Below are 12,022 nucleotides of genomic sequence, written 5' to 3' on the forward strand. Positions count from 1 at the left end.
GCTCTCCATCGACTTGCTCCAGCCTTTCCTGGATCTTACCTATGCGTGTTAAATACACATTGTTTTATACACAGGTTCTCCAAACACATCACGTTGCTTTGCTTGGAAGATTATCTTGTCAAAGTAGCAAATACTCATGATGCTTCTGTGGGAACCTAAAGATGAGGGTCTTGAGGCAGGTGGACTACTTCACATTGCACCGAATTAGCAGCAGAAGCAATGGGCCTGGATGTCAAGAGTCTCCCTGGCTGTAGGAACAAGACAAACATTTTTGCCGGCTGTTCCTCTGTCAAGAAAATAAAGACCAATTTCATCCCCACTGAAGCAGATTTCCTGAGGTGCTTACATACGTGGGGACTAACCTAAAATGAATGAATCAGCAGATTTCATGCATTCATAAGGTACACGAAAACTGCATTAAACTCACCACAAACACTTCTCCATTCATCCTTTCATTAATGAATAGCACTTCCATACGAACAAGATAACTGAAACATCACAACTGTATGTTTCTAGTCCTGAACACAATTAAACCAGCAACATAGCTGATATAATCACAGTGCTGTTACACTAGGGTGGGCCATTTCAGTTAGCATCCAATTTTTTAAACCTTTTGAAAGCAAGATCATTATAGTTAACTGACTTGCTAAGAGTGCATAGTGCTGCCTAATAAAATGCAATCCATGCCATGCATCACCTTGGTGCCACAATTATGTATTTATTTTTTTTTTTTAGATTTAGTGCTTAACTCTGTATTTTGGATCCTGGGTATTTTACAAAAAGCATTTCATGAAAGAGGGGCCTTTGGTGCAAGACTATTTGATTTCTGGTTTCAACAGTGAAGCTTCAAGTGATGATTCTAGACAACGCAGTCCCAAATACAGAGCCCTGTGCAGCAGAGCTCTGCTCTACTGAAATGAGATACGAGTTCCCTAGGAAACAGGGCACTAGCAAGTATACGTGGCATTTGTCCTCTACTAAGCAGAATCAGTGATAACCATATATATATATAATATATTTGACTGTATCATCAAGAATTCTACAAAGGGTCAGACAACTGCTGCCTTCTGTGCTCAGTGCATTACATACAAGAGGGCATAAAGGGGAAATTTTTCTTTTGGTGAACTGATGAAATCTCCTCTTTTCTTCTGCTAGCAGTACAGCAGGTGAATGAATCTCCCAGACTCCTCTCAATGCAAGACACTGTCTCATTTTTGAGGTCATTTCTGTTATTGTGGATACTACTGCAAAATATTCACCCTGCAGTGTGGATTTTGGATCATACAGAAGAAGAGTTTCAAAACATTTAAAACACACCTCAAGAAAAATCTTAACATCCCTGTAACATTTCCAAATAGTTCCCAAACATCACTGTGATGCATTTTGCATGTTTGCAAATCAAAAAATTATATTCATTTCTATGACAGAAATAAGTAAATAGGTATTAGAACCATTTAGGTTGGAAGACTTTAAGATCGAGTCCAACTATTACAGCTGTACTACTACATTTTTTTACTCACAGCACAAGAGCACGGCAAGGGTAACAAGTTACAAATGAAGATTAACCACATTATATTTATGGCTGACAAAAATACAGACTTGCTTGAGCTTGCAGCTCATCAGCATTCAAGCTATTTTTCTGCCTTGTACACACAACCTTCTGCACTGATCCATGTTCATTACTTGCCTTTCCTTTCCATGTATTTTAAGAGGTTTGGGGACAGAAAATGATTTCAAGTTCTTTTGGTACAAGGCACAACATTTATCGATACGACAGTCACGGTCTGGAATTATGAAGTAAGAATTACTAATCTGTGAGTAAAGCTGGAGAAGTACTTAAGTGTAACAACACCTTGCAGAAACAAGCAAATACAGAGCACTACTAACTTCTGTGGTGCTAAGTTTTTCCAGTTATATCCCTGCTGCAAAGCTCACTTGGGAACAAAAGGGATAGTTGTTAAAAAATAATCTGAATATAAATGTGTTATAATCTCTGACAACAGGCTATTAGGTTTTGCTTTGTGTTTTGATGAGACTTCTGCAAGTGCCCAAGTGCAGGTATGAGTGACTTTTCAGAATATTCACAAAACATTAATATTACCACTAACAGATCCTGCCACACTGAACTCTGCAGATGCATCACAGATGAACACTTCTAATCTGCTACGTTTAGAAATGTATTATTACATTACTCTTACTTCTCCCATCTCTTTTTCCCTGCTGGCTGAAACTTATCATTGTAATATAAGTGTAGTAACATAAAAAATATTAATATTAATGAAAACATGTTCACAGTGGGAAAGTAATAACTCAGACCTGTAATTTCTCCTCACATTCTACCAACAATCTCTTAAGAAATAAGTATCAAATACCATGATTTTATACAAGTAACACCATTTAAAGTTTTAAGAAAGCACATTGGGTATGTTTCAAAAAATCTTACTTTTATTGTTTGCACTAACTGCAGCATCATTTACAGTTTTTATCTCTAATAAATTGAAGTAGATCAGCACACAAAGACTTTTTCAAGGTCAGCACTCAAAGTGGAACCTTGGTTACATAAATGCTTACACCCTGGTGTGTAACAGACCTAGGAACAGTTAGTTCATCCTAACACTTTTAAGTATGATCACTCCAGTTTCATGCATTTTTCAGGGCTGTTAAAGTTTCATTTTAGGGGTGCAAAAAGAAAACAGCTGCAAGATTTATAGAGATGACTCATTTTTAAACCAAAATTCTTACATCTAAATTCTTAAACTACAGCGAGGACCCTCTTCAGCTATAAAAATTTTGCTCTGCAAAACAAAAAAGAAAAAAAAAAATTAGTGACTTTGCTGTATTAAGCACAGGTAAGATCATTAGCTGCCTAAACACTTGCTGGCTTACAGAGCATATATTCCCATTTCTGTCAAAAGTTTGCCAGGTTTAGTCAGCAGCTCCTGGCTTTCTCACCAAGCCGAAACAGAGGTTGGTATAAAGCCAATCCTTCTGCAAGGGCTTTGCATTTTTAAATCCTGGCTGAAAACCTAAGACTTCCCAGACAACCACCTGCATGCGATCCCCTGTCGCCCCTACAAACCCGCAAACCAAGACAGTGCATTTGGTTTTACGCATTTCTGCCAACTGTTTATGAACTCAGTTTTTAAGTTAAAATGGTTAATTATTAACTAGTAGTTTTAATGAACCAACATTATCCTCTCAATTTCTGAATGTAATTTTAAATTGTTCTAGCTGTTGTATTTGTTATTGGATCTGACGCATTTCTTACTTATCTTACTTCACTGGCTTAAGTCCAGAAGTCAGCACAAAAGGGAAGGAATGACAGGAGGTGGAAAACAAGCCCAATTCAGTTAGAACTGAAACACCATAGGATTAATAACAGGTAGGACAAACACCTCTGTACGTATTAAAGACTTCACAGGAGGCTGTCAGGGAGTTCCAAACCAGCAGCTATCACTGGGAGTTTATGCCGTCCAGCTGCTTGGAAGCCACGGTACAGGCTTTGCCATGTTAGATTTTAGTAAGTGAGCCTAGAACCTCTCAGCCCACACCCCTGAGACCCCAAAGATCAAACTAAACCAAAACTACAACAGGATTACTCTTACATCTATTTTGCTGTGCTTCAGGATGGGAGTTTTACCTGAACCAAATCCTTAACCCCTGAAGAAGCCAATAATGTAGGAGCAGAAACCATGCAGGGATTCCCAGCAATGTTCCCGTGCCAGTTTCATTGCTTCTGTTTCAACTTCAGACCCTTGACCATGTTGGGCTGTTTTTATAAGAGGTAGTATTGGAGGTTTCCCTATTTTCTTAACAGAGCTTATTCCTGCTTCGCTCATAGAAGTGGAAGTTTTCTGGACTGATTTGTCCTGGTTCACTAGATCTTCCAGCTCCATGCCAGCAGCTACTTGCTTCATGAGAGCCTCTGGGTGAGCCTTTTGGCACATGGTGATCTTCAACACTTGCGTGGATTCACAAGCATGCGGGAGCTTTCTAAGTTCCATGGCAATCTGATTCCAGTAGATCTTTGGATTGTTTAGGAAAGCACGGCAGACTGACGGCTTGCCAGTGAATTCACACCAGTAGGACATGCCTTGGCTTTGACATTCAATTCTAAGTTTCATTTCCTCATCCCCACTCATGCTCATTGTGCAAACATCTTTGGTTTTAGTCCGAAAATTGATTTCTTCACCACTGCTTCTTCTGTTTGGCTTCAGCTTCTCTCCCAGTCCTCCCAAGCCACAGATCACTACCACAAAGAGAAGAGCGAGACTCTTCATGGTGACAGGAGTTGACCAAGATCCTCGAGCAACACAATCCAAAAGAGTGAAAGCTGTTAAGTGGCTGCTCACAATTTAAAGGCTTGGTGCACAAAGAAGCCTCTTTCCAGTGCAACATGGGATATAAGGGTTTTTCTTAAATAAAAATCATAAATCACACTTCAGTAGGCAAGTGCCCACAATTTATAGCCTGAGACAGCGTCAAATAGCCTGTGAACTCTCAAGAAGGTAACAAGACAACTCTTGTAAACGCAGTTAAATACAGAACGATAGTTGTATAACGAAAAAGTGCATTCCTTTCCAGGATGAACATGTCATATTTGATTTTTAACAGATATTTTCCATTCTCCAGCTGCTTTATAGCTGTCTTCATGCCAGAGCTTGTAAGACCATATTGAAGTAAAAAAGGATAAAAGTGCCAAAGCAATCTATGCAGCTACATCTGCATGATTATAAATGTGTCCTACTAATAAAGGCTGATTTGTGGAACATGTCTTCACCGTGAGGATGCAATTTTAATACTTCATTTTGTCAGCACATGACTTGCAGTGGAGACACATGGAAGAATCAACTGCACATTCTGTGAGCCATGAAAGATTTTTAGACTTGCAATATTTAAGCAAGATAAGGAATAAAGCATTAGCCAAATAAAGATATTCCAGGCCTAAACATAAACAAAACATTTGGAAGTTTTATCATCACTGTCATACCATGGATTATTTTCAGCCAACAGAGCAAGACTAGAGAACTAGCTTACCATGGGTTTCAGCAGCAGGGAAATAACTCTAGAGCATGTCAGAGATATCTGTGCTTTATCACCTTTCACTTTTTTTTTAATACATATTTTCCTGTTCATAATAAATGAGCTGTAAAAATGCCATAAAACGAAGGCAAGAGAATAGAAATATTTTAGCGCAGAGTCCTGTACTTGCAGTTTCTGCTGCAGTAACTAAAAGCAGAGCTAAGGAAAATTGTGTTGACTCCCTTGGCATTTAGCGGGTCAGGAGATAAAACCCCTCCCATGCTGTTCCGAGCCATAGGACTTTTCTGGCTAATAAGACTCCACCATGCACTTCCTTCAAAGACCCGTATGCTACACTCAGCCTGACCTGAACAACTTCTGGAAGGCGCATTGTATTATTTAGGGGTATGCTTGAATAACTGCGAGGTGCTAGAAACCCTGGGGTTAAGAATGACCATTTATAATAGGACAGAACACCATTCTGTATGTCTGGCCACTCAACAAGTATCACTACAGAAAATACCAAGGCAAAACACATTCATTCCACACAGACAGTGAAGCTGAACAAACAAACAAACAAAAAAAAAAATGCAGAAAATGCTTCTGTAATACTTGACAACAGACAGAGACCCTTAGCTGCTGTGGCATCCCAGCTAGCCTGAGAGCCGCCTGCTTGAAGATGAAGCCACCTGGAATAGCCATTCTGGGTAGCCTGAACCTTGTTCTCCCAGTAAATGTCATGAAATTCCCCAGGACTAAATACCATTTGACAGAGAGAACACCACTGTTTTCTTTTCATCCCCTTGCTAAGGCTGTTTTAATAACATTTTTAGCAGAGGTCTCATTTCTAGCTTCTGCCATTTGTTCCTCCTGACTGTCTCTCTTTCAAAGCATAGTGGTGCGGCTCTCCAGTCAAGTCTTAGGAGAAACACTAATGGTACAAGCCTACTCAAGATTTACAATTCACTCTTCTGTTGTTTTCTGGTGCGTCTTCTCACCCATCATCCAGCCAGCCAGAATCTTGTTGCCCACCTCCTACTTCAATTTCAAGGATTTCAAATCCCTACTGCAAGCACTGAAAGACCTCCTAATATTCGGCAAACAAATGTGTTATTTACACTTGGTTATGCACAAAAGCACTGACAGTCCCTAGATTAGAAACTAAAGGCACTCATCTCTCCTGTTCTAACAATTGCTAAAGAATCCAAAGCTACTTAAAAGTCATTTTATACCAGTTTCAGACCTCTTTTTCTGACACTTTTTAAAGTGTAATCGTGAAAACAAATCAGACTACAATGATAAGGACAAATACCAAAGCTTGGACTCAAGAGCTCTGGTATATTTGTGTATCACAGTTAATATGTTATTGCCAAGCGCCTGTCTCACTTCCACCTGATGTTTGTACTCTGCCTGCCTGCCTATCAGATGAAACAACTCATAGTCTGTTTTATTAGTGGAAAACAATTGTCCTTTTACAAGTTAAGCCAGGATGCCAGCAGTGAACTCTGGGAGCTGAAGAGCTGCCAAGCATTTAATTCTGTTGTCAGTGCTACAAAAGCGAGAGGCAAGCAGTGAGTCTTGAGCACTTACAGAGTATGTGGATATCCTCCACAACTCATCAGCTTGAATTCTACCACCTCTGCATAGATCACATTCTTTGTGGAAGTCAGAAGTGCCTCACCCAATATGCTTTCAGTCTCTTCTGCTCTAGTTCTTGGTCTCTTATCTTGCTTAAGTTAAAGTCATCAATAAAAGTCAAATATAGCAGAAATTTTTAATCAAGGTAAAAAAATTCATTTTTGTAAGATTTAAATTCAGTGCAACTCTTCTGAGACAGCTCTACACAACAAAACAATTGAGAATCAAACATCAGGTAGTTAAGCAAGTTCTTTTTTATTTAAATGAACTGGGAACATTTTCTCAAATTAAAAATTGAGACTTTTAAAAATCTGCAGTTCTGAACATTACATATACACATATGCTACATACTGTCAATTAGAAATGTTTCCATTTATGACCTAAAAATAAAAAAAAATTAAGGTTATTCCAGATTGAATACCGGTATCACTTTTCAGTGTTCCTTTAAAATTATATAAATGATTTACAGGATTGTCCCTACTTCAAGCCAATGAACCTTGTTGGAAACAAAGCTAACAATACTGATACATGAAGAGACACTTGTTTAGATCAATATACCCAGTTACTTTACCTGCTGAAATGTTTTACGCTACTAACAAATACTTTTGGCCTTGTTGATGAATTCTACTGTTAACTAATTCAGCAATGCAACTGTATGCCAAAATTCAAGGCAGTAACTCTAATAGTACAAATGTTAATTTCAATTCCTAAACGCATTTGAATTTCAGTATTGGTAACCATATTTTGGTATTATTTAGCAAAAAATAGTCTCGCTGCCCCCTGAAAGAGACAAAGCTTAATATTGACACTGTTAAGGACATTATAGAATTGAGTGTGAATGAGGAAAAGGAAGTCAGAGAATGTAAAGCATTCTAAAAATCACCAACATATGACACCTTTCATGCTCTTTTTGAGTACTATTGAACTGTAGGAAGCTTAGCTTTTTCACTATATTATGCATTATGCATTATGCACAGTCCCAACCCTCCCACCCAAAGTTTCAAAACAAACTTCTCCAAAAAGTCCCTTTTAGGTCTATACTGCAAAACCCACTAGATATTAAATAATTTAAAAAAAGGGAGAAAACAAAACTGCAACTGAACTTTTCAGACACAAAGAGACACTGTGGATCCCATTACACTTCAAATTTAGTCCAAAGTGGTCATTCAAGAGCACCAGATAGCAACACTGAACATGCTGGTAGATTCATTTGTGAAGAGTATCATACAATATTAAAATCTTAACTAAACACTTAAAAGTTTTAAGAAAAAAGTATATACAAAAGTCTCTGTATACAAAATGTATTTTTATGTAAACGTGTATGTACTTGTATTTAACACAAATCTACAATTTAAGAACTTGACTAATTGTCAGAGGATTGCTAGGGAAAGGCTGTTAATCTAATTAATTTGTATACTGTGATGTAAGGTAGAAAGCCCAGTGTAAAAAAAGTAAAAAACAAAAAACATTTTAATTCAAGCTTTGAACAGTGGTATTTGAGAGGCAGTGCCCTGATCGCAAAATATTCTATGCAGTAGTTTGTGGCATAACATTCGATAGTACATTTGGGATTTACAGTACAGGTGTCATAAAACAAGTGGCTCAGGATTTGGAAGATGAATGCAAATGCCAATACACTTGGAAGAATAATGATATATTCCTGTAGAAGAATCTTGAGCCTCATTTATGTAGCCTGTAAATCACACACACACACAAAAAAAAAAAAAAAAATCAGGAAAATTTGATGAAGACAGAATTATAATACAATTTAAGCAGAATAAAGTAATAGATTTTCACATGAATATCAATATGGTTCAGTATTTTTTTTTATTTAAAACCTTACAGCACTAATTTTGCAGAAAGCAGAGCAGCCTTCTTCAAAACAGTAAAGTAGTAATATACTAGAACTGGCTTATTACTTACCCCTTAATGTTCCCAGCACGTGTTACCACTGTTCCATAGAGCTATAAAAAAAAAAAAAAAAAAGAAAAAAAAAAGGAAAAACAAAAAAACCACACAAACCAAAACAGTCATTTTCTTTTGCCCACAAATGGAACAGAAATATCGTGTCTAACTAAGGCTAGACAAGCTCAGCCGGCGCAAACTATTCTCAAACTTTTACCCATTTATTCAAGAATTTTTCAAAGAAGAGGAAAAAGATTCATGGTTTCCTCCACCAACCTTTCTGGTTATCTTTGTTTTATGATGGAAAGAAACACTTGGATTACCTATTCAACAGCACTTCTTAATGCAGCCTCCAATTTTGCTCTCACAAAAATGGTGGCTGCATTTGAGGTTATTTGTATCTTTGACGTATATATAAAAACATCTGTGTGAGATATTTATACAAATATAACTCACATAGTTCTCATACTTGTATTTATGTATCTTATATTTATAAAGATAGATATCTGCATCTCTTCCCAGCAAAATAACCCAGCTGATTTCAAAGGACAAAAAAGAAATCCCAACAACCCATGGGATTCTTTACACCTGCAAAAGTACAGGCGTACAGAGATCTATTCAAAGTCAGATCTCTCAAAGTATGTCTCAAAATAATTTGTAGGAAATGAGAAACAGCAAAGATAGCATAAAAGCGAAGAGTTTGTGATATGAAAATTAAACCCAAGACTATTGATATGGGAATCCCAGACTGAGAAATTCAATGCATATATAATTAGCAGGTTTTCACATTATTTCAGCACATCAGAAGACCGGATTGCTTCAAACCAAATACTTACATTTTATTATGGAAGCCCACTTTGAGTAACTTAAAACTTAGGAAGTCAGGACTGAACTAATGCACCTTTGTTCAAAAACTTATTTTATATTAGTAATTTTTAGCTTATTCAGGAACATTGTATAAAACTATTTGTCAATCACTGAAATATCAAAGAAAACATGCTATGAACCTCAAGTATTAACATCCGTATTAAAGATTCAAAGATCAGAAAGCAACTTCTAAGGCCTGAGCAATTATTAGTTTCTTCTTATGTGAAGTATCAAAAGTCTTTAAAACTGAGAGTCCTTAGATACACCAGTGGAGAGCACTTTTGAATTGAACGTGTTGTAGGTTAATTTAGGGAGTACCCTTACGCTGAAGAAGGGACCACGACAATCATGATCATAAATATCACTAAAAAAAAATATCATTATATATAAATACTTCTTCAGAAGGAAATGTGGAATCAAGATTTGGTCAGTAAATAATATTGTAAAATACAGTTCTAATAAATAATAATATACAAGTGATGCAGCCATAAATTCTGGCCAGACTTCCAAACTTCGGGCTCTCTGGTATTTACACATTACTGAAAGAATGGTGGTATCTCACTTCTCTGCCAATACTCAACCTATACTTTCAATCATGAAGTTGCAAGTTAGGCACAGTGAGCTACAGATTTCAATCATAAAATAGATCCTTTCCTAAACTCTGATAATTTTTCAAACCCAAATATTGAAATTGTGGGATGTAAACGGGAAGTCTCACGACTATTTACAGCACAGAAATTGTAGAGACAGAAGAACCCAAATCTCCTCCTGTTTAAACTTAACTTGAATTTCTTGTCTTGTGATATTACACTAGTTCTGCCCATGCAGAATCACCCATTTTCTCTGTTCCTGTTTTCTGCTTAGCCTGGATCACCTGCTTTTTGCACAGGAAAAGCTCTTTTCCTCACCATCTAAAAAATAAAACAACTCACGAATGAGAATGGATCCCATTCCACCACTTTCAACTGCTGTCAGGGTATTTTAATATGTTTATCAGTTCAGGACCACCCACTGCACTAGATAAATACCTAATTACCTGGATTTTAAAATCAAATTTAGGGAATTGCTTTGTTAAGTTGCTGGAAATTACTACAATATCTGCTGTTATGCAAAGAATATTTGAGAAATACAAATCATATAGCATTTGCTATAGAGAGTAATCATGCAAAAAACATAAATGGAGAATAAAGTGGTTCACTTTAAGAACGCGTAGAGAATTGGATAGGTGATTAATATAGTAGATTAAGTATGGACACATGAAAGCATGCAGTTTCAGACTTGGTTTACCTTGTAAAAACAGGATTGTGTATACCATATAAATGCTCTTTATGATAACCATTATTACCATTTTCCGTACTGTAATAAAATAAATACACCAAGAAAATCCACGTTAACTATAAGATGCAGTATGTACAGTATGGCTTCTAAGACATGTATGTCGATGATGGTCTTATATGCAAAGATAAACTGTGTCTGTACAATAGAATATAACTTTTCCTTTGTAACATTCAGGAGTTCTGACACAATTATAATTATACATTTTAAAATATTTTTTTATATTCTCCAAAAATTAATTATTTTGTTATTCTTGTTGAGTTGGATACTCTAATAGAGTCTGGCGAAACAGAACATGTTACCTCTTTTGAAGTAGCAAGTTACATTAAAAATATAAACCCTCCCTCCCAATATAATAATTTTAATAAATACCAGCAAAAATGTCTTATGTTTTCATGAGTATAGTTTTAACACTAAAAAACACAGAAAAGGAGGAGTAATTAACTGGACACCAATAAGCGAGTCATTTTAGCTGTACATGCCTGTTTCTGCTCTACTGACTTGTGAATGTGTAATGAAAAATGACCAGTGTGAAATTTGAGAAATGCAGTGCACAGGCTAACTAAACAATGAGTAAAACGAAGTAGAAGAGAACAGTAAAAACAAAACTGATTGGAAAATTTGTAAGAACAGTTATCATAAAGTAAAATGCCAAGTCCCTGAGACAGAGGAACTGCAATTGAAAAAGGAAAGACTGGTTAGGAATAACTAAGACAGTAAGAAAGCAAATAATTAATTCAAGGACATTGCAAAAGCAGGCATAGTTCACCTTAACAAGTTATTTAACAAAGCTAATTACTTGCACATTGGAAATGTATTTATATAAATGCTGCATACAAAGCCCTGAAGACCTCATTCTGAAATAAGTTTCTCAAAGTCAGAGCTAGAAATATCTGCACAGTCAGGGCAAGGCAAGGCAATCAAAGCCCCCTTTGCAGGCACCAACCCAAACCTGCAGCATTTCACAATAACATACAGTTCTAATCTGACAGCACAGAAGGTTTAAGGATTATGGTGCTTTCATGTGAGACACTAGAAAAAGCATTTCAATTCATTTGCTAATTGGCTTGCTTAGGACTATATACTTACTCATCATATACATCCTCTGTATCCATTCTACGATAGTATTTGGAGAGTTTCACAGCAAAAATTATGGCAGGAATTAAAAATATTGAAGAGCCTCCCAAACCAAACCAGAATGTATTCTGAAACAAAGCAAAATCCAGGCAAAAAAAGATCATAGAGAAAATGTATC

General features: G+C 36.6%; 2 protein-coding genes across 21 annotated transcripts in view; both read right to left on the reverse strand.

The window, feature by feature from the left end:
* Nucleotides 1–2,456: 2,456 nt before the first annotated feature.
* Nucleotides 2,457–6,738, reverse strand: FGFBP2 (fibroblast growth factor binding protein 2). Its single transcript, XM_055797176.1, has one exon. The coding sequence runs from the start codon at nucleotides 4,278–4,280 to the stop codon at nucleotides 3,654–3,656; it is 627 nt and encodes a 208-aa protein (XP_055653151.1). The 5' UTR covers nucleotides 4,281–6,738; the 3' UTR covers nucleotides 2,457–3,653.
* A 157-nt stretch (nucleotides 6,739–6,895) lies between these two features.
* Nucleotides 6,896–12,022, reverse strand: part of PROM1 (prominin 1) — a 70,175-nt gene continuing 65,048 nt past the window's right edge. For 9 of the 20 annotated variants that reach the window (XM_055797161.1, XM_055797158.1, XM_055797164.1 and 6 more), the window contains 4 exons: nucleotides 11,857–11,972; nucleotides 10,720–10,788; nucleotides 8,584–8,624; nucleotides 7,651–8,353 (listed from right to left, as the gene is read on the reverse strand). In XM_055797161.1, the coding sequence (XP_055653136.1) occupies nucleotides 8,606–8,624; nucleotides 10,720–10,788; nucleotides 11,857–11,972 (204 nt within the window). In that variant the 3' untranslated portion in view covers nucleotides 7,651–8,353; nucleotides 8,584–8,605. The other 11 variants (XM_055797175.1, XM_055797173.1, XM_055797174.1 and 8 more) reach the window with 6 other exon arrangements.

Source organism: Falco peregrinus, chromosome 2 (genome assembly GCF_023634155.1).
Source record: "Falco peregrinus isolate bFalPer1 chromosome 2, bFalPer1.pri, whole genome shotgun sequence".
Lineage (NCBI taxonomy): Eukaryota > Metazoa > Chordata > Aves > Falconiformes > Falconidae > Falco > Falco peregrinus.

Bases quoted from the DNA above. Each gene is read 5' to 3' on its own strand.
- FGFBP2 (XM_055797176.1), bottom strand. From the start codon at position 4,280: ATGAAGAGTCTCGCTCTTCTCTTTGTGGTAGTGATCTGTGGCTTGGGA.